This window comes from Oncorhynchus keta, chromosome 13 (genome assembly GCF_023373465.1).
Source record: "Oncorhynchus keta strain PuntledgeMale-10-30-2019 chromosome 13, Oket_V2, whole genome shotgun sequence".
Classification (NCBI taxonomy): Eukaryota; Metazoa; Chordata; class Actinopteri; order Salmoniformes; family Salmonidae; genus Oncorhynchus; species Oncorhynchus keta.
In genome coordinates, this window is record NC_068433.1 from 352591 (window position 1) to 380161 (window position 27571).

Here is a 27571-nt window from a genome sequence, read left to right on the forward strand (position 1 = left end):
GGCCTCTACACAGTAAACCTGCATTAGGAGGCCTCTACACAGTAAACCTGCATTAGGAAGCCTCTACACAGTAAACCTGCATTAGGAGGCCTCTACACAGTAAACCTGCATTAGGAGGCCTCTACACAGTAAACCTGCATTAGGAGGCCTCTACACAGTAAACCTGCATTAGGAGGCCTCTACACAGTAAACCTGCATTAGGAGGCCTCTACACAGTAAACCTGCATTAGGAGGCCTCTACACAGTAAGGAGGAGGAGCCTGTTTGACTGTCTCTCCAGGGGCTGTCTGGAGGGAGGTGTGGAGGCGTTGCTGAGGTCAGCGGGAGGCAGTCTAATGGTTCTCAGAGTGTCTCACTGTCCTCACGTCCTGACTGACCGCTCCCTGTGGCTGGCCAGCTGCTACTGTAGGAACCTACAACACCTCACATACAGGTAAACTACAACACCTCACATACAGGTAACCTACAACACCTCACATACAGGTAACCTACAACACCTCACATACAGGTAAACTACAACACCTCACATACAGGTAACCTACAACACCTCACATACAGGTAAACTACAACACCTCACATACAGGTAAACTACAACACCTCACATACAGGTAAACTACAACACCTCACATACAGGTAACCTACAACACCTCACATACAGGTAAACTACAACACCTCACATACAGGTAACCTACAACACCTCACATACAGGTAAACTACAACACCTCACATACAGGTAAACACCTACAACACCACCTCACATACAGGTAACCTACAACACCTACAACCCACACTACAACACCTCACATACAGGTAAACTACAACACCTCACACAGGTAACCTCACATCACATACAGGTAAACTACAACACCTCACATACAGGTAACCTACAACACCTCACATACAGGTAAACTACAACACCTCACATACAGGTAAACTACAACACATACAGGTAACCTACAACACCTCACACACCACCTCACAGGTAACCTACAACACCTCACATACAGGTAAACTACAACACCTCACATACAGGTAAACTACAACACCTCACATACAGGTAACCTACAACACCTCACACCTCACACCTCACATACAAACTACAACACCTCACATACAGGTAAACTACAACACCTCACATACAGGTAAACTACAACACCTCACATACAGGTAACACCTACATACACCTCAACACCTCATACAGGTAAACTACAACACCTCACATACAGGTAACCTACAACACCTCACATACAGGTAACCTACAACACCTCACATACAGGTAACCTACAACACCTCACATACAGGTAAACCTACAACACCTCACACAACACCCTCACATACAGGTAAACTACAACACCTCACATACAGGTAAACTACAACACCTCACATACAGGTAACCTACAACACCTCACATACAGGTAAACTACAACACCTCACATACAGGTAAACTACAACACCTCACATACAGGTAAACTACAACACCTCACATACAGGTAAACTACAACACCTCACATACAGGTAAACTACAACACCTCACATACAGGTAAACTACAACACCTCACATACAGGTAACCAACACCTCACATACAGGTAACCTCACAACACAACACCTCACATACAGGTAAACTACAACACCTCACATAACCACAACACCTAAACAGGTAACCTACAACACCTCACATACAGGTAACCTACAACACCTCACATACAGGTAACCTACAACACCTCACATACAGGTAACCTACAACACCTCACATACAGGTAACCTACAACACCTCACATACAGGTAAACTACAACACCTCACATACAGGTAACCTACAACACCTCACATACAGGTAACCTCACAACACCTCACATACAGGTAAACTACAACACCTCACATAACACACCTCACATACAGGTAAACTACAACACCTCACATACAGGTAACCTACAACACCTCACATACAGGTAACCTACAACACCTCACATACAGGTAACCTACAACACCTCACATACAGGTAACCTACAACACCTCACATACAGGTAACCTACAACACCTCACATACAGGTAACCTACAACACCTCACATACAGGTAACCTACAACACCTCACATACAGGTAAACTACAACACCTCACATACAGGTAAACTACAACACCTCACATACAGGTAAACTACAACACCTCACATACAGGTAACCTACAACACCTCACATACAGGTAACCTACAACACCTCACATACAGGTAACCTACAACACCTCACATACAGGTAACCTACAACACCTCACATACAGGTAAACTACAACACCTCACATACAGGTAAACTACAACACCTCACATACAGGTAAACTACAACACCTCACATACAGGTAAACTACAACACCTCACATACAGGTAAACTACAACACCTCACATACAGGTAACCTACAACACCTCACATACAGGTAAACTACAACACCTCACATACAGGTAACCTACAACACCTCACATACAGGTAACCTACAACACCTCACATACAGGTAAACTACAACACCTCACATACAGGTAACCTACAACACCTCACATACAGGTAACCTACAACACCTCACATACAGGTAACCTACAACACCTCACATACAGGTAACCTACAACACCTCACATACAGGTAACCTACAACACCTCACATACAGGTAAACTACAACACCTCACATACAGGTAACCTACAACACCTCACATACAGGTAACCTACAACACCTCACATACAGGTAACCTACAACACCTCACATACACCTACAACACCTCACATACAGGTAACCAACACCTCACAACACCTCACATACAGGTAACCTACAACACCTCACATACAGGTAAACTACAACACCTCACATACAGGTAACACCTCACATACACCTCACATACAGGTAAACTACAACACCTCACATACAGGTAACCTACAACACCTCACATACAGGTAACCTACAACACCTCACATACAGGTAACCTACAACACCTCACATACAGGTAAACTACAACACCTCACATACAGGTAACCTACAACACCTCACATACAGGTAAACTACAACACCTCACATACAGGTAACCTCACAACACCTCACATACAGGTAACCTACAACACCTCACATACAGGTACAACTACAACACCTCACATACAGGTAAACTACAACACCTCACATACAGGTAACCTACAACACCTCACATACAGGTAACCTACAACACCTCACAACACCTCACATACAGGTAACCTACAACACCTCACATACAGGTAACCTACAACACCTCACATACAGGTAACCTACAACACCTCACATACAGGTAAACTACAACACCTCACATACAGGTAAACTACAACACCTCACATACAGGTAACCTCACATACAGGTACACCTCACATACAGGTAAACCTCACATACAACAACACCTCACATACAGGTAACCTACAACACCTCACATACAGGTAACCTACAACACCTCACATACAGGTAACCTCACACCTCACATACAGGTAAACTACAACACCTCACATACAGGTAACCTACAACACCTCACATACAACACAACACCTCACATACAGGTAACCTACAACACCTCACATACAGGTAACCTACAACACCTCACATACAGGTAACCTACAACACCTCACATACAGGTAACCAACACCTCACATACAGGTAACCCACCTCACATACAGGTAAACTACAACACCTCACATACAGGTAAACAACACCACACAAACACACCTCACATACAGGTAACCTACAACACCTCACATACAGGTAACCTACAACACCTCACATACAGGTAACCTACAACACCTCACATACAGGTAACCTACAACACCTCACATACAGGTAACCTACAACACCTCACATACAGGTAAACAACAACACCTCACATACAGGTAACCTACAACACCTCACATACAGGTAACACTACAACACCTCACATACAGGTAACCTACAACACCTCACATACAGGTAAACTACAACACCTCACATACAGGTAACCTACAACACCTCACATACAGGTAACCAACAACACCTCACAGGTAACCTACAGGTAAACTACAACACCTCACATACAGGTAACCTACAACACCTCACATACAGGTAAACTACAACACCTCACATACAGGTAAACTACAACACCTCACATACAGGTAACCTACAACACCTCACATACAGGTAACCTACAACACCTCACATACAGGTAACCTACAACACCTCACATACAGGTAACCTACAACACCTCACATACAGGTAACCTCACAACAGGTACCTCAACACCTCACATACAGGTAACCTACAACACCTCACATACAGGTAACCTACAACACCTCACATACAGGTAAACTACAACACCTCACATACAGGTAACCTACAACACCTCACATACAGGTAACCTACAACACCTCACATACAGGTAACCTACAACACCTCACATACAGGTAACCTACAACACCTCACATACAGGTAAACTACAACACCTCACATACAGGTAACCTACAACACCTCACATACAGGTAACCTACAACACCTCACATACAGGTAACCTACAACACCTCACATACAGGTAACCTACAACACCTCACATACAGGTAACCTACAACACCTCACATACAGGTAACCTACAACACCTCACATACAGGTAAACACCTCACATACAGGTAACCTACAACACCTCACATACAGGTAACCTACAACACCTCACATACAGGTAACCTACAACACCTCACATACAGGTAACCTACAACACCTCACATACAGGTAACCTACAACACCTCACATACAGGTAACCTACAACACCTCACATACAGGTAACCTACAACACCTCACATACAGGTAACCTACAACACCTCACATACAGGTAACCTACAACACCTCACATACAGGTAACCTACAACACCTCACATACAGGTAACACTCACATACAGGTAAACTACACACCTCACATACAGGTAAACTACAACACCTCACATACAGGTAACCTACAACACCTCACATACAGGTAACCTACAACACCTCACATACAGGTAACCTACAACACCTCACATACAGGTAACCTACAACACCTCACATACAGGTAAACTACAACACCTCACATACAGGTAACCTACAACACCTCACATACAGGTAACCTACAACACCTCACATACAGGTAACCTACAACACCTCACATACAGGTAACCTACAACACCTCACATACAGGTAACCTACAACACCTCACATACAGGTAACCTACAACACCTCACATACAGGTAACCTACAACACCTCACATACAGGTAACCTACAACACCTCACATACAGGTAACCTACAACACCTCACATACAGGTCACATACAGGTAACCTAACACCTCACATACAGGTAACCTACAACACCTCACATACAGGTAAACCTACAACACCTCACATACAGGTAACCTACAACACCTCACATACAGGTAAACTACAACACCTCACATACAGGTAACCTACAACACCTCACATACAGGTAACCTACAACACCTCACATACAGGTAACAACACCTCACAACACCACCTCACATACAGGTAACCTACAACACCTCACATACAGGTAAACTACAACACCTCACATACAGGTAACCTACAACACCTCACATACAGGTAACCTACAACACCTCACATACAGGTAAACTACAACACCTCACATACAGGTAAACTACAACACCTCACATACAGGTAACTACAACACATACAGGTAACACAACACCTCACAGGTAACCTACAACACCTCACATACAGGTAACCTACAACACCTCACATACAGGTAACCTACAACACCTCACATACAGGTAACCTACAACACCTCACATACAGGTAACCTACAACACCTCACATACAGGTAACCTACAACACCTCACATACAGGTAACCAACACCTCACATACAGGTAACAACACCTCACATACAGGTAAACTACAACACCTCACATACAGGTAACCTACAACACCTCACATACAGGTAACCTACAACACCTCACATACAGGTAACCTACAACACCTCACATACAGGTAACCTACAACACCTCACATACAGGTAACCTACAACACCTCACATACAGGTAAACTACAACACCTCACATACAGGTAACCTACAACACCTCACATACAGGTAAACTACAACACCTCACATCACAGGTAACCTACAACACCTCACATACAGGTAACCTACAACACCTCACATACAGGTAACCTACAACACCTCACATACAGGTAACCTACAACACCTCACATACAGGTAACCTACAACACCTCACATACAGGTAACCTACAACACCTCACATACAGGTAACCTACAACACCTCACATACAGGTAACCTACAACACCTCACATACAGGTAACCTACAACACCTCACATACAGGTAACCTACAACACCTCACATACAGGTAACCTACAACACCTCACATACAGGTAACCTACAACACCTCACATACAGGTAACCTACAACACCTCACATACAGGTAACCACATACAGGTAACACAACACCTCACATACAGGTAACCTACAACACCTCACATACAGGTAACCTACAACACCACATCAGGTATACAGGTAACCTACAACACCTCACATACAGGTAACTACAACACCTCACATACAGGTAACCTACAACACCTCACATACAGGTAACCTACAACACCTCACATACAGGTAACCTACAACACCTCACATACAGGTAACCTACAACACCTCACATCACATACAGGTAACCTACAACACCTCACATACAGGTAACCTACAACACCTCACATACAGGTAACCTACAACACCTCACATACAGGTAAACCTACAACACCTCACATACAGGTAACCTACAACACCTCACATACAGGTAACCTACAACACCTCACATACAGGTAACCTACAACACCTCACATACAGGTAACCTACAACACCTCACATACAGGTAAACCACAACACCTCACATACAGGTAACCTACAACACCTCACATCACACAACACCTCACAGGTAAACTACAACACCTCACATACAGGTAAACTACAACACCTCACATACAGGTAAACAACACCACACAACACCACCTCACATACAGGTAAACTACAACACCTCACATACAGGTAAACTACAACACCTCACATACAGGTAACCTACAACACCTCACATACAGGTAACCTACAACACCTCACATACAGGTAACCTACAACACCTCACATACAGGTAACCTACAACACCTCACATACAGGTAAACTACAACACCTCACATACAGGTAACCTACAACACCTCACATACAGGTAACCTACAACACCTCACATACAGGTAAACTACAACACCTCACATACAGGTAACCTACAACACCTCACATACAGGTAACCTACAACACCTCACATACAGGTAGGGTTGTGTCGGTGTGTTTGTGTGTGAAGTCACGGATAGAACTACCCTCATCATGAGAGTGTGAGATAAGACTCAACTCGGCTACATTTGCGTGCCTATTCTGAAATTACTGTGTGTATGTCTGTCTGTGTGTGTATGTCCCTGTGTGTGTGTGTGTGTGTGTGTGTGTCTCTGTGTGTGTGTGTGTGTGTGTGTGTGTGTGTGTGTGTGTGTGTGTGTGTGTGTGTGTGTGTGTGTGTGTGTGTGTGTGTGTGTGTGTGTGTGTGTGTGTGTGTGTGTGTGTGTGTGTGTGTGTGTGTGTGTGTGTGTGTGTGTGTGTGTGTGTGTGTGTGTGGGTGCATGTCTCTGTGTGTGTGTGTCTCTGTGTGTGTGTCAGGAGTTCGTCAGACCCCATGGGTCATGAGGTGGTGTGGGCTCTAGGAGCAGGCTGCAGAAACATGACATCCCTGCAGGTGGCGCCACTACACCCCTGGTGAGTAGTAATGCCAGCGGAGTCGTGAATTACATTTAATTTTGGGGGGGTAATTTAGGAGATGCTATTATCCAGAACGACTCAATTTATACCCTAATATTTCTAATTTTAAGAAATTAGAGTTAAGAAAAATATATACTAAATAAACTGAAGTCAACACAATAAAATAACAATAACGAGGCTATATACCGGTAACAAGTCAATGTGTGGGGGTACAGGTTAGTCGAGGTAATTGAGGTAAAGTGTGCATGTAGGTAGAGTTAAAGTGACATACATAATATCAGCGTTTAAACAAAGCTGGGGTTAATGCAGATCGTCCAGGTAACCATTTGGTTAATTGCTCTTATAGCTTGGGGGTAGAAGCCTTTTGGACCTAGACTTGGCACTCCGGTACCGTTGCCATGCGACAGCAGAGAGAACAGTCTATGACTTGTGTGGATGGAGTCTTTGACAATTTTTAGGGACTTCCTCTGACACCGCCTGGTATAGAGGTCCTGGATGGCAGGAAGCTTGGCCCCAGTGATGTACTGGATCGTACGTACTCCCCTCTGTAGCGTCTTGCGGTCGGAGGCCGAGCAGTTGCCATAGCAGGCGGTGATGCAACCGGTCAGGATGCTCTCGATGGTGCAGCTGTAGAACCTTTTGAGGATCTGGGGACCCATGGCAAATGTTTTCAGTCTCCTGAAGGGAAACAGGCATTGTCGTTCCCTCTTCATGACTGACTTGGTTGTGTTTGGACCATGATAGTTTAGATAATATGTTGGTGATGGAAACTGTCGACCCGTCGATGTGAATGTGGTCCTATTTGGCCCTCCTTTTCCTGTAGTCCACGATCAGCTCCTTTGTCTTGAGAAGTTCATGTCCGGGCACCACACTACCAGGTCTCTGACCTCCTCCCTATAGGCTGTCTCGTCGTTGTCTGTGATCAGACCTACCACTGTCGTGTCGTCAGCAAACTTAATGATGGTGTCGGAGTCCTGCATGGCGACGCAGTGGGTGAACAGGGAGTACGGGGGGACTAAGCATGCCCCCTTCAGGGACCCCCGTGTTGAGGATCAGTGTGGCAGAATTGATGTTGCCTACCCTTACCACATGGACTGTTGGCCTCCCATCCTATTCTAACCACCTCTCACCAGCTTTGTATTCATGTTACCTGATGAAAGTGCTGTACAACATAATCTTGTTGCCATCTGAAGCACATTCAGATGTCATAAATCAACACTGCAGACCTCTCCCTGTCCTCTGCCGTGCCCTGATTGTTTTACTGCTGATGATATCTGGAAATGTGCATGTACACCCTGGTCCATCTACTGTTGCTAGACCCAATTCTGATTTGTGCTCTGATATCTGCATCACTGATTTCTGCTCTCGTAAAAGCCTGGGTTTAATGCACATTAACACTAGCACCTTCAGTGCTCGGTTGTCTCCACCAAGTCTGTCCCCAAACAATTTGATTTGCTGGTTTTTAAGCATTAAACTTTCAAATAGCTTTTCGTTGACTGTCTCTGTGTGTTATCGTCCTCCATGAGCACCGGCCTGTACCCTCCCTGCCCTAAGCTCTCTCCTGGCACCTTACACCAAGTCTGAATTTGTCCTGCCAGGTGACCTAAACTGGGACATGCTTAAACCACCTGACCGAGTCCTAAAGCAATGGGACTCCCTAAATCTCTCTCAGATTATTACCAATCCCACAAGGTATGACTCCAAACACCCATAAAAGACTACTCTCCTCGATGTTATCCTCACAAATAATCCTGAAAGGTATCAGTCTGGTGTTTTCTGTAATGACCTTAATGATCACTGTTTTACAGCCTGTGTTCGTAATGGCTGCTCAGTGAAATGACCTGTCCTGATTTGTCATAGAAGCTTGCAAAACAACTTTAATGAGCAAGCCTTCCTTCATGAACTGGCCTCTGTAAAATGGTATAGAATCAGCTTGATCCCCTCTGTCGAAGACGCTTGGACCTTCTTTTTTGATATTTTCAGTGGTATTGTTCACAAACACACCCCCATAAAGAAAATAAGAATTAAAAACAGGTTAGACCGTGATCTTGCAGAGTTACTCCACCTCAAGAATTGCATTTGGTGAAATGCTCGGCACACACTCACACTCAGGCTGACTGGCTCTCGTTCAGGCAAATGAAAAATAAGTGCACTCAGGCTATCCGGAAGTCCAAAGTTAGTTACTTTAAGAAGCCGTTCGCTCTCTGTGGGTCTAACCCCAAGAAGTTCTGGAAAACGGTTAAAGACCTGGAGAATAAACCCTCCTCCACAGCTGCCCATGTCCCTTAATGTTGATGATGTGGTTGTTACTGACTAGAAGCACATGGCTGAGCTCTTTAATCACCACTTCGTTAAGTCAGGATTCCTATTTGACTCAGCCATGTCTCCTTGCCCGTCCAACATTTCCTTATTTCCCACCCCTTCTTAATGTGACTGGCCCTAATGCTCCTCCGTCTTTCTCCTATGCCCCGCTACAAAGGTTCTCCCTGCAAGCAGTCACTGAGTCCGAGGTGCTAAAGGAGCTCCTTAAACTTAACCCCCAAAAAACATCTGGGTCAGATGGTTTAGACCTTTTCTTCTTTAAGGTTGCTGCCCATATCATCGCCAAGCCTGTCTCTGACATTTTCAACCTGTCTCTTATTTCTGCGGAGGTTCCCATTGCTTGGAAGGCAGCCACAGTTTGTCCTCTATTTAAAGGGGGAGATCAAGCTGATCCTAACTGTTATAGGCCAATTTCTATTTTGTCCTGTTTATCAAAAGTGTTGGAAAAACTTGTCAATAATCTACTGACTGGCTTTCTTGATGTCTATAGTATTCTCTCTGGTATGCAATCTGGTTTCCGCTCAGGTTACGGATGTGTCACTGCAACCTTAAAGGTCCAAAATTATGTCACCATTGCCTTTGATTCTAAGCAATATTGGGCTGCTATTTTTATTGACTTGGCCAACGTTTTTGATACGGTAGACCATTACATTCTTGTGGGCTGACTAAGGAGTATTGGTGTCTCTGAGGGGTCTTTGGCCTGGTTTGCTAACTTACTCTCTCAAAGAGTGCAGTGTATAAAGTCATAACTTCTGCTGTCTCAGCCACTGCTGAGAGTACACCGAGGCTCGATTCTAGGGCCCCACGCTCTTCTCAATTTATATAATCAACATAGCTCAGTCAGTAGGAAGCTCTCTCATCCATTTATATGCAGATGATACAGTCTTATACTCAGTTGGTCCCTCCTTGGATTTTGTGTTAAATGCTCTAAAGCTTTCTTACTGTCCAACAAGCTTTCTCTGCCCTTAACCTTGTTCTTAATACCTCCAAAACAAAGGTCATGTGGTTTGGTAAGAACAATGCCCCTCTCCCCACAGGTGTGATTACTACCTCTGAGGGTTTAGAACGTGATGTAGTCACCTCATACAAGTACTTGGGAGTATGGCTGGAGTGGCTAGATGTTCATTACCATTCGGCCATCAGATTTGCCAACAATGCTCCTTATAGGACACATTACTGCACTCTGTACTCCTCTGTAAACTGGTCATGTCTGTGTCATGACGTTGGCCTCTTTGCGTATAGCAAGCCCATTCCCCTCTCCCTGCCTCCCCCTTGCCCCCTTCAACTAGATTGCTGTGGTCAGAGAGACGTCGTAAATTCCTGAGGATCTCCTCATGGACACACAGTATAGAGAGAGTAGATTTTCATAGAGGACAAATGAAATCCTTCCACCTCACAGAACTTGAGGTACGAACAAATTTCATGTTCCGGAGAAAGTATAAACGATCGGTGAAGAATCCAGCTTCGAACTGGTCCGTTTGTCAGAACTTGGGGAAGCTCATGAGAGAAGGTGTGGCCACATTACCATAACGCTGTTTATATTATAGCCTCAGATATGAGGTTTACATCTAATTGTTGTATAAGATGAATGAGTGAGTATGATAATGTTTACACAATTTTACAATGTGATTTTGGACTGTTTAATGAAGGAAAACTCAAAAAGGGAATTGGATTTGAACTAAATCAGAGGACAGCCCCTGAGCCCAGTTAGGGTCAGACATCCTGGACCGCCCCTGAGCCCAGTTAGGATCAGACATCTTGGACCGCCCCTGAGCCCAGTTAGGGTCAGATATCCTGGACCGCCCCTGAGCCCAGTTAGGGTCAGACATCCTGGACCGCCCCTGAGCCCAGTTAGGGTCAGGCATCCTGGACCGCCCCTGAGCCCAGTTAGGGTCAGACATCCTGGGACAGCCCTTTACGGCCCTTCTGAATAAAACCCCCACTCGGGTTTTCGATCAGGAGACCGAGCTTACCTCAATTACGAGATGGCTAAAGGTTGAAGACCGTGTTTTTCTCCATTAGGAGGACAAAGGTTGTGGACCATTGCTGAATCTTTGAACCATACCACGTGGTTAAACTCTTAGACTATCGATACCGACAGAATAAGAACAAGTCTTTGATATTAATTACTAGTCTGCAGCTAGGAATTCGTTATCATTGAACGCGAAGAACGACAACCACCAAAACATCCATTCGATAACAAATGTCACTCTGAACAATCTCCTCTAACCACAACCGAAAGAGAGAGAGGGAAAGAGGGACAATTCCAGCGACCAAGATGACACACTGAGCGTAAATATATATATTGATTGCAATTGTTCCCGAATGAGTGAGCGTTCATGTGTAAAGGATTAGCATTTCAATTGTTATAATTATTAACTCTGTAGTGACTTCTTAGTCGACCCCCACTTCCCCTTTTGTCTAACAAGCTGCCATGCCGGTTTAGCCCGCAATTACTTAGTTAGTAATAAATAAATGATTTAAGACAATTGATGTATGGGATGACTCATAGTGAAGACTGGGTTCGTGCAGATAACCAACCATTTACGATGTTTGGAATGAGACTAACGTGAGGTAAAGTAAATAATGAATTCATTCGAAGACTAATTGATCAGATAAAATATCTGAAACGTTATTTTAGGAAATGATAACTTTGTAATCTGAATATTTTTCCTTGATGCACAGGAAGTGATCTGAATATAAGGGTGCTCTCTAGTGGCTAGATGTTCTTTACCATTCGGCCATCAGATTTGTCACCAAAGTTCCTTATAAGACACATCACTGCACTCTGTACTCCTCTGTAAACTGGTCACCTCTGTATACCCGTCGCAAGACCCACTGGTTGATGCTTATTTATAAAACCCTCTTAGGCCTCACTACCTCATATCTGAGATATCTACTGCAGCCCTTATCCTCCATATACAACACCTGTTCTGCCAGTCACATTCTGTTAACAGTCCCCAAACCACACACATCCTTGGGTCGCTCCTTTTTTCAGTTCACTGCAGCTAGCGACTGGAACGAGCTGCAACAAACACTCAAACTGGACAGTTTTATCTCCATCTCTTCATTCAAAGACTCAATCATGGACACTCTTACTGACAGTTGTGGCTGCTTCTCGTGATGTATTGTTGTCTCTACCTTCTTGCCCTTTGTGCTGTTGTCTAATGTTTGTACCATGTTTTGTGCTACGAATATGTTGTGCTGCTGCCATGTTGTTGTTATGTTGTGTTGCTACCATGTTGTGTTGCTACCATGTTGTTGTTATGTTGTGTTGCTACCATGTTGTGTTGCTGCCATGTTGTTGTTATGTTGTGTTGCTACCATGTTGTGTTGCTACCATGTTGTTGTTATGTTGTGTTGCTACCATGTTGTTGTCATGTTGTGTTGCTACCATGTTGTTGTCATGTTGTGTTGCTACCATGTTGTTGTTATGTTGTGTTGCTACCATGTTGTGTTGCTGCCATGTTGTTGTTATGTTGTGTTGCTACCATGTTGTTGTTATGTTGTGTTGCTACCATGTTGTGTTGCTACCATGTTGTTGTTATGTTGTGTTGCTACCATGTTGTTGTTATGTTGTGTTGCTACCATGTTGTTGTTATGTTGTGTTGCTACCATGTTGTTGTTATGTTGTGTTGCTACCATGTTGTGTTGCTACCATGTTGTTGTTATGTTGTGTTGCTACCATGTTGTTGTTATGTTGTGTTGCTACCATGTTGTGTTGCTACCATGTTGTGTTGCTGCCATGCTATGTTGTTGTCGTTAGGTCTCTCTTTATGTAGTATTGTGCCAAATACTGTCTGTACCATGTTTTTGCGCTGCTACCATGTTGTGTTGCTATCATGCTGTGTTGTCATGTGTTGCTATCATGCTGTGTTGCTACCATGCTGTGTTGTCATGTGTTGCTGCCATGCTGTGTTGTCATGTGTTGCTACCATGCTGTGTTGTTATGTGTTGTTACCATGCTGTGTTGTCATGTGTTGCTACCATGCTGTGTTGTCATGTGTTGTTACCATGTTGTGTTGTCATGTGTTGCTGCCATGCTGTGTTGTCATGTGTTGCTGCCATGCTGTGTTGTCATGTGTTGCTGCCATGCTGTGTTGTCATGTGTTGCTGCCATGCTGTGTTGTCATGTGTTGCTGCCATGCTGTGTTGTCATGTGTTGCTATCATGCTGTGTTGTCATGTGTTGCTATCATGCTGTGTTGCTACCATGCCGTGTTGTCATGTGTTGCTATCAGGCTGTGTTGTCATGTGTTGCTATCATGCTGTGTTGCTACCATGCCGTGTTGTCATGTGTTGCTATCATGCTGTGTTGTCATGTGTTGCTATCATGCTGTGTTGCTACCATGCCGTGTTGTCATGTGTTGCTGCCATGCTGTGTTGTCATGTGTTGCTACCATGCTGTGTTGTCATGTGTTGCTGCCATGCTGTGTTGTCATGTGTTGCTGCCATACTGTGTTGTCATGTGTTGCTACCATGCTGTGTTGTCATGTGTTGCTGCCATGCTGTGTTGTCATGTGTTGCTGCCATGCTGTGTTGTCATGTGTTGCTGCCATGCTGTGTTGTCATGTGTTGCTGCCATGCTGTGTTGTCATGTGTTGCTGCCATGCTGTGTTGTCATGTGTTGCTACCATGCTGTGTTGTCATGTGTTGCTACCATGTTGTGTTGTCATGTGTTGCTGCCATGCTGTGTTGTCATGTGTTGCTACCATGCTGTGTTGTTATGTGTTGCTACCATGCTGTGTTGTCATGTGTTGCTACCATGCTGTGTTGCTACCATGCTGTGTTGTCATGTGTTGCTACCATGCTGTGTTGTCATGTGTTGCTACCATGCTGTGTTGTTATGTGTTGCTACCATGCTGTGTTGTCATGTGTTGCTACCATGCTGTGTTGTCATGTGTTGCTATCACGCTGTGTTGCTACCATGCTGTGTTGTCATGTGTTGCTGCCATGCTGTGTTGTCATGTGTTGCTGCCATGCTGTGTTGTCATGTGTTGCTACCATGCTGTGTTGTCATGTGTTGCTACCATGTTGTGTTGTCATGTGTTGCTGCCATGCTGTGTTGTTATGTGTTGCTACCATGCTGTGTTGTCATGTGTTGCTACCATGCTGTGTTGCTACCATGCTGTGTTGTCATGTGTTGCTACCATGCTGTGTTGTCATGTGTTGCTAGCATGCTGTGTTGTTATGTGTTGCTACCATGCTGTGTTGTCATGTGTTGTTGCCATGCTGTGTTGTCATGTGTTGCTACCATGCTGTGTTGTTATGTGTTGCTACCATGCTGTGTTGTCATGTGTTGCTACCATGCTGTGTTGCTACCATGCTGTGTTGTCATGTGTTGCTACCATGCTGTGTTGTTATGTGTTGCTACCATGCTGTGTTGTCATGTGTTGCTACCATGCTGTGTTGCTACCATGCTTTGTTGTCATGTGTTGTTACCATGCTGTGTTGTCATGTGTTGCTACCATGCCGTGTTGTTGTCTTAGGTCTCTGTTTATGTTGTGTATCTCTTGCTGTGATGTCCTGTATTTATATTTATTTTATTGTTTATTTTTATCCCCACCGGAGGCCTTTTGCCTTTTGGTAGGCCGTCATTGTAAATAAGAAATTTGTTCTTAACTGACTTTCCTAGTTAAATAAAGGTTAAATAAATAAACTAAATATAGTTGTAGTCATAGCCGTAGTTGTAGTAGTAGTATAGTGGTGTTAGTAACTTATTAATATTACTAGTAGTAGCAGTACAGTTGTATTAGTATTAGTAGTAGTGGTAGTAGCAGTAGTAGTAGCAGTAGTAGCAGCAGTAGTAGTAGTAGTGGTAGTGGTAGTAGTAGTAGAAGTAGTATTAGTGGTAGTAGCAGTGGTAGCAGTAGTAATAGTAGTAGTAGTATCAGCAGTAATAGTAGTAGTAGTATCAGTAATAGTAGTAGCAGTAGTAGTAGCAGTAGTAGTAGCAGTAGTAGTAGCAGTAGTAGTAGTAATAGTCGTATAGTAGTAGTAGCAATAGTAGTAGTAAGATAAGCAGTATAGTAGTATAGAAAAGAAACAGCAGTAGTAGTTGTAGTAGTAGTGTAGCAGTAGTAGTAGTAGTAGTAGTAGTAGTAGTAGTAGTAGTAGTAATGGTAGTAGTTGTAGTAGTAGTAATAATATTAAAATAGTTGTAGTAGTTGTGGTATTAGTAGTAGCAGAAGTTGTGTTAGTATAGTTGTAGTAGTAGATATAGTAGTGTTAGTATAGTTGTAGCAGTGTATTTGTAGTATTGTAGTAATAGTAGTAGTATTGGTAGTAGTAAATATAGTAGTGTTAGTATAGTTGTAGCAGTGTATTTGTAGTATTGTAGTAGTAGTAGTAGTAGATATAGTAGTGTTAGTATAATTATAGTGCATTTGGAGTATTGTAGTAGTAGTAGTAGTAGATATAGTAGTGTTAGTATAATTATAGCAGTGCATTTGGAGTATTGTAGTAGTAGTAGTAGTAGATATAGTAGTGTTAGTATAATTATAGCAGTGTATTTGTAGTATTGTAGTAGTAGTAGTAGTAGATATAGTAGTGTTAGTATAATTATAGCAGTGCATTTGGAGTATTGTAGTAATATTAGTAGTAGTAGATATAGTAGTGTTAGTATAATTGTAGAAGTGTATTTGGAGTACTGTGGTAATATTAGTAGTAGATATAGTAGTGTTAGTATAATTATAGCAGTGCATTTGGAGTATTGTAGTATTAGTAGCAGTAGATATAGTAGTGTTATTATAATTATAGCAGTGTATTTGGAGTACTGTGGTAATATTAGTAGTAGATATAGTAGTGTTAGTATAATTATAGGAGTGCATTTGGAGTATTGTAGTAATAGTAGCAGTAGATATAGTAGTGTTAGTATAATTATAGCAGTGTATTTGTAGTATTGTAGTATTAGTAGATATAGTAGTGTTATTATAATTATAACAGTGCATTTGGAGTATTGTAGTAGTAGTAGTAGTAGATATAGTAGTGTTAGTATAATTATAGCAGTGTATTTGTAGTATTGTAGTATTAGTAGTAGTAGATATAGTAGTGTTATTATAATTATAGCAGTGCATTTGGAGTATTGTAGTAGTAGTAGCAGTAGATATAGTAGTGTTAGTATAATTATAGCAGTGTATTTGTAGTATTGTAGTATTAGTAGTAGTAGATATAGTAGTGTTAGTATAATTATAGCAGTGCATTTGGAGTATTGTAGTAGTGGTAGTAGTAGATATAGTAGTGTTAGTATAATTATAGCAGTGCATTTGGAGTATTGTAGTAGTGGTAGTAGTATATATAGTAGTGTTAGTATAATTATAGCAGTGCATTTGGAGTATTGTAGTAGTAGTAGTAGTATATATAGTAGTGTTAGTATAATTATAGCAGTGCATTTGGAGTATTGTAGTAGTAGTAGTAGTATATATAGTAGTGTTAGTATAATTATAGCAGTGCATTTGGAGTATTGTAGTAGTGGTAGTAGTATATATAGTAGTGTTAGTATAATTATAGCAGTGCATTTGGAGTATTGTAGTAGTAGTAGTAGTAGATATAGTAGTGTTAGTATAATTATAGCAGTGCATTTGGAGTATTGTAGTAGTAGTAGCAGTAGATATAGTAGTGTTAGTATAATTATAGCAGTGTATTTGTAGTATTGTAGTAATATTAGTAGTAGATATAGTAGTGTTAGTATAATTATAGCAGTGTATTTGGAGTATTGTAGTAGTAGTAGTAGATATAGTAGTGTTATTATAATTATAGCAGTGCATTTGGAGTATTGTAGTAGTAGTAGTAGTAGATATAGTAGTGTTAGTATAATTATAGCAGTGCATTTGGAGTATTGTAGTAGTAGTAGGAGTAGATATAGTAGTGTTAGTATAATTATAGCAGTGTATTTGTAGTATTGTAGTAATAGTAGTAGTAGATATAGTAGTGTTAGTATAATTATAGCAGTGCATTTGGAGTATTGTAGTAGTAGTAGCAGTAGATATAGTAGTGTTAGTATAATTATAGCAGTGTATTTGGAGTATTGTAGTAGTAGTAGTAGTAGATATAGTAGTGTTAGTATAATTATAGCAGTGTATTTGGAGTATTGTAGTAGTAGTAGTAGTAGATATAGTAGTGTTAGTATAATTATAGCAGTGTATTTGGAGTATTGTAGTAGTAGTAGTAGTAGATATAGTAGTGTTAGTATAATTGTAGTAGTTTAGTTGTTGTTGTTGACGTTGTTGTTGTGGTTACCGGCCTGTTCATTTCCTTCCGCAGTCAGCAGCCTACCCGCTTCAGTAACCGATGCCTGCAGACGATTGGCCGCTGTTGGCCACACCTCCGAGTGCTCAGTGTGGGCGGGGCTGGCTGTAGCATTCAGGGATTGTCCTTACTGGGTGAGTGAAAGTCACAGTCTATACCAGAGGTTGATTGGTCTGTCTGGATGAGTGACAGGTGTTTTAGAGAAGAGCCAGGGGCCGGAAATCAAAGAGTTGTGTTGAGTCTCTGTCTATCAGAGTTGTGTTGGGTCTCTGTCTATCAGAGTTGTGTTGGGTCTCTGTCTATCAGAGTTGTGTTGAGTCTCTGTCTATCAGAGTTGTGTTGGGTCTCTGTCTATCAGAGTTGTGTTGGGTCTCTGTCTGTCAGAGTTGTGTTGAGTCTCTGTCTATCAGAGTTGTGTTGGGTCTCTATCAGAGTTGTGTTGAGTCTCTGTCTATCAGAGTTGTGTTGAGTCTCTGTCTATCAGAGTTGTGTTGAGTCTCTGTCTATCAGAGTTGTGTTGAGTCTCTGTCTATCAGAGTTGTGTTGGGTCTCTGTCTATCAGAGTTGTGTTGAGTCTCTGTCTATCAGAGTTGTGTTGGGTCTCTATCAGAGTTGTGTTGGGTTTCTGTCTATCAGAGTTGTGTTGAGTCTCTGTCTATCAGAGTTGTGTTGAGTCTCTGTCTATCAGAGTTGTGTTGAGTCTCTGTCTATCAGAGTTGTGTTGGGTCTCTGTCTATCAGAGTTGTGTTGAGTCTCTGTCTATCAGAGTTGTGTTGGGTCTCTGTCTATCAGAGTTGTGTTGAGTCTCTGTCTATCAGAGTTGTGTTGGGTCTCTATCAGAGTTGTGTTGAGTCTCTGTCTATCAGAGTTGTGTTGAGTCTCTGTCTATCAGAGTTGTGTTGAGTCTCTGTCTATCAGAGTTGTGTTGAGTCTCTGTCTATCAGAGTTGTGTTGGGTCTCTGTCTATCAGAGTTGTGTTGGGTCTCTGTCTATCAGAGTTGTGTTGAGTCTCTGTCTATCAGAGTTGTGTTGAGTCTCTGTCTATCAGAGTTGTGTTGGGTCTCTGTCTATCAGAGTTGTGTTGGGTCTCTGTCTATCAGAGTTGTGTTGGGTCTCTGTCTATCAGAGTTGTGTTGAGTCTCTGTCTATCAGAGTTGTGTTGGGTCTCTATCAGAGTTGTGTTGAGTCTCTGTCTATCAGAGTTGTGTTGAGTCTCTGTCTATCAGAGTTGTGTTGAGTCTCTGTCTATCAGAGTTGTGTTGAGTCTCTGTCTATCAGAGTTGTGTTGGGTCTCTGTCTATCAGAGTTGTGTTGGGTCTCTGTCTATCAGAGTTGTGTTGGGTCTCTGTCTATCAGAGTTGTGTTGGGTCTCTGTCTATCAGAGTTGTGTTGAGTCTCTGTCTATCAGAGTTGTGTTGAGTCTCTGTCTATCAGAGTTGTGTTGGGTCTCTGTCTATCAGAGTTGTGTTGGGTCTCTGTCTATCAGAGTTGTGTTGGGTCTCTGTCTATCAGAGTTGTGTTGAGTCTCTATCAGAGTTGTGTTGGGTCTCTGTCTATCAGAGTTGTGTTGGGTCTCTGTCTATCAGAGTTGTGTTGGGTCTCTGTCTATCAGAGTTGTGTTGGGTCTCTGTCTGTCAGAGTTGTGTTGGGTCTCTGTCTATCAGAGTTGTGTTGAGTCTCTGTCTATCAGAGTTGTGTTGGGTCTCTGTCTATCAGAGTTGTGTTGAGTCTCTGTCTATCAGAGTTGTGTTGAGTCTCTGTCTATCAGAGTTGTGTTGAGTCTCTGTCTATCAGAGTTGTGTTGAGTCTCTGTCTATCAGAGTTGTGTTGAGTCTCTGTCTATCAGAGTTGTGTTGGGTCTCTGTCTATCAGAGTTGTGTTGGATCTCTGTCTATCAGAGTTGTGTTGAGTCTCTATCAGAGTTGTGTTGGGTCTCTGTCTATCAGAGTTGTGGTGAGTCTCTGTCTATCAGAGTCGTGTTGAGTCTCTGTCTATCAGAGTTGTGTTGAGTCTCTGTCTATCAGAGTTGTGTTGAGTCTCTATCAGAGTTGTGTTGGGTCTCTGTCTATCAGAGTTGTGTTGGGTCTCTGTCTATCAGAGTTGTGTTGGGTCTCTATCTATCAGAGTTGTGTTGAGTCTCTATCAGAGTTGTGTTGGGTCTCTGTCTATCAGAGTTGTGTTGGGTCTCTATCAGAGTTGTGTTGGGTCTCTGTCTATCAGAGTTGTGTTGGGTCTCTGTCTATCAGAGTTGTGTTGGGTCTCTGTCTATCAGAGTTGTGTTGGGTCTCTGTCTATCAGAGTTGTGTTGGGTCTCTGTCTATCAGAGTTGTGTTGAGTCTCTGTCTATCAGAGTTGTGTTGGGTCTCTGTCTATCAGAGTTGTGTTGGGTCTCTGTCTATCAGAGTTGTGTTGAGTCTCTGTCTATCAGAGTTGTGTTGAGTCTCTGTCTATCAGAGTTGTGTTGAGTCTCTATCAGAGTTGTGTTGAGTCTCTATCAGAGTTGTGTTGAGTCTCTATCAGAGTTGTGTTGAGTCTCTATCAGAGTTGTGTTGGGTCTCTGTCTATCAGAGTTGTGTTGAGTCTCTATCAGAGTTGTGTTGGGTCTCTGTCTATCAGAGTTGTGTTGAGTCTCTGTCTATCAGAGTTGTGTTGAGTCTCTGTCTATCAGAGTTGTGTTGAGTCTCTATCAGAGTTGTGTTGGGTCTCTATCTATCAGAGTTGTGTTGGGTCTCTATCAGAGTTGTGTTGGGTCTCTATCAGAGTTGTGTTGGGTCTCTGTCTATCAGAGTTGTGTTGGGTCTCTGTCTATCAGAGTTGTGTTGGGTCTCTGTCTATCAGAGTTGTATTGAGTCTCTATCAGAGTTGTGTTGGGTCTCTGTCTATCAGAGTTGTGTTGGGTCTCTATCAGAGTAGTGTTGGGTCTCTGTCTATCAGAGTTGTGTTGAGTCTCTGTCTATCAGAGTTGTGTTGGGTCTCTATCAGAGTTGTGTTGAGTCTCTGTCTATCAGAGTTGTGTTGAGTCTCTGTCTATCAGAGTTGTGTTGGGTCTCTGTCTATCAGAGTTGTGTTGGGTCTCTGTCTATCAGAGTTGTGTTGGGTCTCTGTCTATCAGAGTTGTGTTGGGTCTCTGTCTATCAGAGTTGTGTTGGGTCTCTATCAGAGTTGTGTTGGGTCTCTGTCTATCAGAGTTGTGTTGGGTCTCTGTCTATCAGAGTTGTGTTGGGTCTCTATCAGAGTTGTGTTGAGTCTCTGTCTATCAGAGTTGTGTTGAGTCTCTGTCTATCAGAGTTGTGTTGGGTCTCTGTCTATCAGAGTTGTGTTGGGTCTCTGTCTATCAGAGTTGTGTTGGGTCTCTGTCTATCAGAGTTGTGTTGGGTCTCTGTCTATCAGAGTTGTGTTGGGTCTCTGTCTATCAGAGTTGTGTTGGGTCTCTGTCTATCAGAGTTGTGTTGGGTCTCTGTCTATCAGAGTTGTGTTGGGTCTCTATCAGAGTTGTGTTGGGTCTCTGTCTATCAGAGTTGTGTTGGGTCTCTGTCTATCAGAGTTGTGTTGAGTCTCTATCAGAGTTGTGTTGGGTCTCTGTCTATCAGAGTTGTGTTGAGTCTCTGTCTATCAGAGTTGTGTTGAGTCTCTGTCTATCAGAGTTGTGTTGAGTCTCTGTCTATCAGAGTTGTGTTGAGTCTCTATCAGAGTTGTGTTGGGTCTCTGTCTATCAGAGTTGTGTTGGGTCTCTGTCTATCAGAGTTGTGTTGGGTCTCTATCTATCAGAGTTGTGTTGAGTCTCTATCAGAGTTGTGTTGGGTCTCTGTCTATCAGAGTTGTGTTGGGTCTCTATCAGAGTTGTGTTGGGTCTCTGTCTATCAGAGTTGTGTTGGGTCTCTGTCTATCAGAGTTGTGTTGGGTCTCTGTCTATCAGAGTTGTGTTGGGTCTCTGTCTATCAGAGTTGTGTTGGGTCTCTGTCTATCAGAGTTGTGTTGAGTCTCTGTCTATCAGAGTTGTGTTGGGTCTCTGTCTATCAGAGTTGTGTTGGGTCTCTGTCTATCAGAGTTGTGTTGAGTCTCTGTCTATCAGAGTTGTGTTGAGTCTCTGTCTATCAGAGTTGTGTTGAGTCTCTATCAGAGTTGTGTTGGGTCTCTCTGTCAGAGTTGTGTTGAGTCTCTATCAGAGTTGTGTTGAGTCTCTATCAGAGTTGTGTTGGGTCTCTCTGTCAGAGTTGTGTTGGGTCTCTATCTATCAGAGTTGTGTTGGGTCTCTGTCTATCAGAGTTGTGTTGGGTCCTCTCTGTCAGAGTTGTGTTGAGTCTCTGTCTATCAGAGTTGTGTTGAGTCTCTATCAGAGTTGTGTTGGGTCTCTATCTATCAGAGTTGTGTTGGGTCTCTATCAGAGTTGTGTTGGGTCTCTATCAGAGTTGTGTTGGGTCTCTGTCTATCAGAGTTGTGTTGGGTCTCTGTCTATCAGAGTTGTGTTGGGTCTCTGTCTATCAGAGTTGTATTGAGTCTCTATCAGAGTTGTGTTGGGTCTCTGTCTATCAGAGTTGTGTTGGGTCTCTATCAGAGTTGTGTTGGGTCTCTGTCTATCAGAGTTGTGTTGAGTCTCTGTCTATCAGAGTTGTGTTGGGTCTCTATCAGAGTTGTGTTGAGTCTCTGTCTATCAGAGTTGTGTTGGGTCTCTGTCTATCAGAGTTGTGTTGGGTCTCTGTCTATCAGAGTTGTGTTGGGTCTCTGTCTATCAGAGTTGTGTTGGGTCTCTGTCTATCAGAGTTGTGTTGGGTCTCTGTCTATCAGAGTTGTGTTGGGTCTCTATCAGAGTTGTGTTGGGTCTCTGTCTATCAGAGTTGTGTTGGGTCTCTGTCTATCAGAGTTGTGTTGGGTCTCTATCAGAGTTGTGTTCAGTCTCTGTCTATCAGAGTTGTGTTGGGTCTCTGTCTATCAGAGTTGTGTTGAGTCTCTATCAGAGTTGTGTTGGGTCTCTGTCTATCAGAGTTGTGTTGGGTCTCTGTCTATCAGAGTTGTGTTGAGTCTCTGTCTATCAGAGTTGTGTTGAGTCTCTGTCTATCAGAGTTGTGTTGGGTCTCTGTCTATCAGAGTTGTGTTGGGTCTCTGTCTATCAGAGTTGTGTTGGGTCTCTATCAGAGTTGTGTTGGGTCTCTGTCTATCAGAGTTGTGTTGGGTCTCTGTCTATCAGAGTTGTGTTGGGTCTCTATCAGAGTTGTGTTGGGTCTCTATCAGAGTTGTGTTGGATCTCTGTCTATCAGAGTTGTGTTGAGGTCTCTATCAGAGTTGTGTTGGGTCTCTGTCTATCAGAGTTGTCTCTGTCTATCAGAGTTGTGTTGGGTCTCTGTCTATCAGAGTTGTGTTGGGTCTCTGTCTATCAGAGTTGTGTTGGGTCTCTGTCTATCAGAGTTGTGTTGGGTCTCTGTCTATCAGAGTTGTGTTGGGTCTCTGTCTATCAGAGTTGTGTTGGGTCTCTGTCTATCAGAGTTGTGTTGAGTCTCTGTCTATCAGAGTTGTGTTGAGTCTCTGTCTATCAGAGTTGTGTTGAGTCTCTGTCTATCAGAGTTGTGTTGAGTCTCTGTCTATCAGAGTTGTGTTGAGTCTCTGTCTATCAGAGTTGTGTTGGGTCTCTGTCTATCAGAGTTGTGTTGGGTCTCTGTCTATCAGAGTTGTGTTGGGTCTCTATCAGAGTTGTGTTGAGTCTCTATCAGAGTTGTGTTGGGTCTCTGTCTATCAGAGTTGTGTTGGGTCTCTGTCTATCAGAGTTGTGTTGAGTCTCTGTCTATCAGAGTTGTGTTGGGTCTCTGTCTATCAGAGTTGTGTTGGGTATCAGAGTTGTGTTGGGTCTCTGTCTATCAGAGTTGTGTTGAGTCTCTATCAGAGTTGTGTTGGGTCTCTTGTCTATCAGAGTTGTGTTGGGTCTCTGTCTATCAGAGTTGTGTTGGGTCTCTGTCTATCAGAGTTGTGTTGGGTCTCTGTCTATCAGAGTTGTGTTGAGTCTCTGTCTATCAGAGTTGTGTTGGGTCTCTGTCTATCAGAGTTGTGTTGGGTCTCTGTCTATCAGAGTTGTGTTGGGTCTCTGTCTATCAGAGTTGTGTTGGGTCTCTGTCTATCAGAGTTGTGTTGGGTCTCTATCAGAGTTGTGTTGGGTCTCTGTCTATCAGAGTTGTGTTGAGTCTCTGTCTATCAGAGTTGTGTTGGGTCTCTATCAGAGTTGTGTTGAGTCTCAGAGTTGTCTATCAGAGTTGTGTTGGTCTCTGTCTATCAGAGTTGTGTTGGGTCTCTGTCTATCAGAGTTGTGTTGGGTCTCTGTCTATCAGAGTTGTGTTGAGTCTCTGTCTATCAGAGTTGTGTTGAGTCTCTATCAGAGTTGTGTTGGGTCTCTATCTATCAGAGTTGTGTTGGGTCTCTATCAGAGTTGTGTTGGGTCTCAGAGTGTCTCTATCAGAGTTGTGTTGGGTCTCTGTCTATCAGAGTTGTGTTGGTCTCTGTCTATCAGAGTTGTGTTGGGTCTCTGTCTATCAGAGTTGTGTTGAGTCTCTATCAGAGTTGTGTTGGGTCTCTGTCTATCAGAGTTGTGTTGGGTCTCTATCAGAGTTGTGTTGGGTCTATCAGAGTTGTCATCAGAGTTGTGTTGAGTCTCTGTCTATCAGAGTTGTGTTGAGTCTCTGTCTATCAGAGTTGTGTTGGGAGTCTCTGTCTATCAGAGTTGTGTTGAGTCTCTGTCTATCAGAGTTGTGTTGGGTCTCTGTCTATCAGAGTTGTGTTGGGTCTCTGTCTATCAGAGTTGTGTTGTCTCTGTCTATCAGAGTTGTGTTGGGTCTCTGTCTATCAGAGTTGTGTTGAGTCTCTATCAGAGTTGTGTTGGGTCTCTGTCTATCAGAGTTGTGTTGAGTCTCTGTCTATCAGAGTTGTGTTGGGTCTCTATCAGAGTTGTGTTGGGTCTCTGTCTATCAGAGTTGTGTTGGGTCTCTGTCTATCAGAGTTGTGTTGAGGTCTCTGTCTATCAGAGTTGTGTTGAGTCTCTGTCTATCAGAGTTGTGTTGAGTCTCTGTCTATCAGAGTTGTGTTGAGTCTCTGTCTATCAGAGTTGTGTTGGGTCTCTGTCTATCAGAGTTGTGTTGGGTCTCTGTCTATCAGAGTTGTGTTGGGTCTCTATCAGAGTTGTGTTGGGTCTCTGAGTCTCTATCAGAGTTGTGTTGGGTCTCTGTCTATCAGAGTTGTGTTGGGTCTCTGTCTATCAGAGTTGTGTTGAGTCTCTATCAGAGTTGTGTTGAGTCTCTGTCTATCAGAGTTGTGTTGTCTATCAGTCTCTCTGTCTATCAGAGTTGTGTTGGGTCTCTGTCTATCAGAGTTGTGTTGGGTCTCTGTCTATCAGAGTTGTGTTGGGTCTCTGTCTATCAGAGTTGTGTTGGGTCTCTGTCTATCAGAGTTGTGTTGAGTCTCTGTCTATCAGAGTTGTGTTGAGTCTCTGTCTATCAGAGTTGTGTTGGGTCTCTGTCTATCAGAGTTGTGTTGGGTCTCTGTCTATCAGAGTTGTGTTGGGTCTCTATCAGAGTTGTGTTGAGTCTCTGTCTATCAGAGTTGTGTTGGGTCTCTGTCTATCAGAGTTGTGTTGGGTCTCTGTCTATCAGAGTTGTGTTGAGTCTCTGTCTATCAGAGTTGTGTTGGGTCTCTATCAGAGTTGTGTTGAGTCTCTGTCTATCAGAGTTGTGTTGGGCCCTCTGTCTATCAGAGTTGTGTTGGGTCTCTGTCTATCAGAGTTGTGTTGAGTCTCTATCAGAGTTGTGTTGGGTCTCTGTCTATCAGAGTTGTGTTGGGTCTCTGTCTATCAGAGTTGTGTTGGGTCTCTGTCTATCAGAGTTGTGTTGGGTCTCTGTCTATCAGAGTTGTGTTGGGTCTCTGTCTATCAGAGTTGTGTTGAGTCTCTATCAGAGTTGTGTTGGGTCTCTGTCTATCAGAGTTGTGTTGGGTCTCTATCAGAGTTGTGTTGGGTCTCTGTCTATCAGAGTTGTGTTGGGTCTCTGTCTATCAGAGTTGTGTTGGGTCTCTGTCTATCAGAGTTGTGTTGAGTCTCTGTCTATCAGAGTTGTGTTGGGTCTCTGTCTATCAGAGTTGTGTTGAGTCTCTGTCTATCAGAGTTGTGTTGGTCTCTGTCTATCAGAGTTGTGTTGGGTCTCTGTCTATCAGAGTTGTGTTGAGTCTCTGTCTATCAGAGTTGTGTTGAGTCTCTGTCTATCAGAGTTGTGTTGAGTCTCTGTCTATCAGAGTTGTGTTGAGTCTCTATCAGAGTTGTGTTGGGTCTATCAGAGTTGTGTTGAGTCTCTCAGAGTCTATCAGAGTTGTGTTGGGTCTCTGTCTATCAGAGTTGTGTTGGGTCTCTGTCTATCAGAGTTGTGTTGGGTCTCTGTCTATCAGAGTTGTGTTGGGTCTCTGTCTATCAGTTGTGTTGGGTCTCTATCAGAGAGTTGTGTTGAGTCTCTGTCTATCAGAGTTGTGTTGGCCCTAGTCTCTGTCTATCAGAGTTGTGTTGGGTCTCTATCAGAGTTGTGTTGGGTCTCTGTCTATCAGAGTTGTGTTGGGTCTCTGTCTATCAGAGTTGTGTTGAGTCTCTGTCTATCAGAGTTGTGTTGAGTCTCTGTCTATCAGAGTTGTGTTGGGTCTCTGTCTATCAGAGTTGTGTTGAGTCTCTGTCTATCAGAGTTGTGTTGAGTCTCTATCAGAGTTGTGTTGGGTCTCTATCAGAGTTGTGTTGAGTCTCTGTCTATCAGAGTTGTGTTGGGTCTCTGTCTATCAGAGTTGTGTTGAGTCTCTGTCTATCAGAGTTGTGTTGAGTCTCTATCAGAGTTGTGTTGAGTCTCTGTCTATCAGAGTTGTGTTGGGTCTCTGTCTATCAGAGTTGTGTTGGGTCTCTGTCTATCAGAGTTGTGTTGGGTCTCTATCAGAGTTGTGTTGGGTCTCTGTCTATCAGAGTTGTGTTGGGTCTCTGTCTATCAGAGTTGTGTTGGGTCTCTATCAGAGTTGTGTTGGGTCTCTATCAGAGTTGTGTTGGGTCTCTGTCTATCAGAGTTGTGTTGGGTCTCTGTCTATCAGAGTTGTGTTGAGTCTCTGTCTATCAGAGTTGTGTTGAGTCTCTGTCTATCAGAGTTGTGTTGGGTCTCTGTCTATCAGAGTTGTG

General features: G+C 43.0%; 1 protein-coding gene across 1 annotated transcript in view; it reads left to right on the forward strand.

The window, feature by feature from the left end:
* The window catches only part of LOC118380657 (F-box only protein 41-like), a 54034-nt gene that overhangs the window by 18431 nt on the left and 8032 nt on the right, over window positions 1-27571 (forward strand). Inside the window, exons 8-10 of the mRNA XM_052460705.1 lie at window positions 280-432; window positions 7733-7828; window positions 18415-18533. Of these exons, the coding sequence (XP_052316665.1) occupies window positions 280-432; window positions 7733-7828; window positions 18415-18533 (368 nt within the window). The remainder of the gene's footprint in view (window positions 1-279; window positions 433-7732; window positions 7829-18414; window positions 18534-27571) is intronic.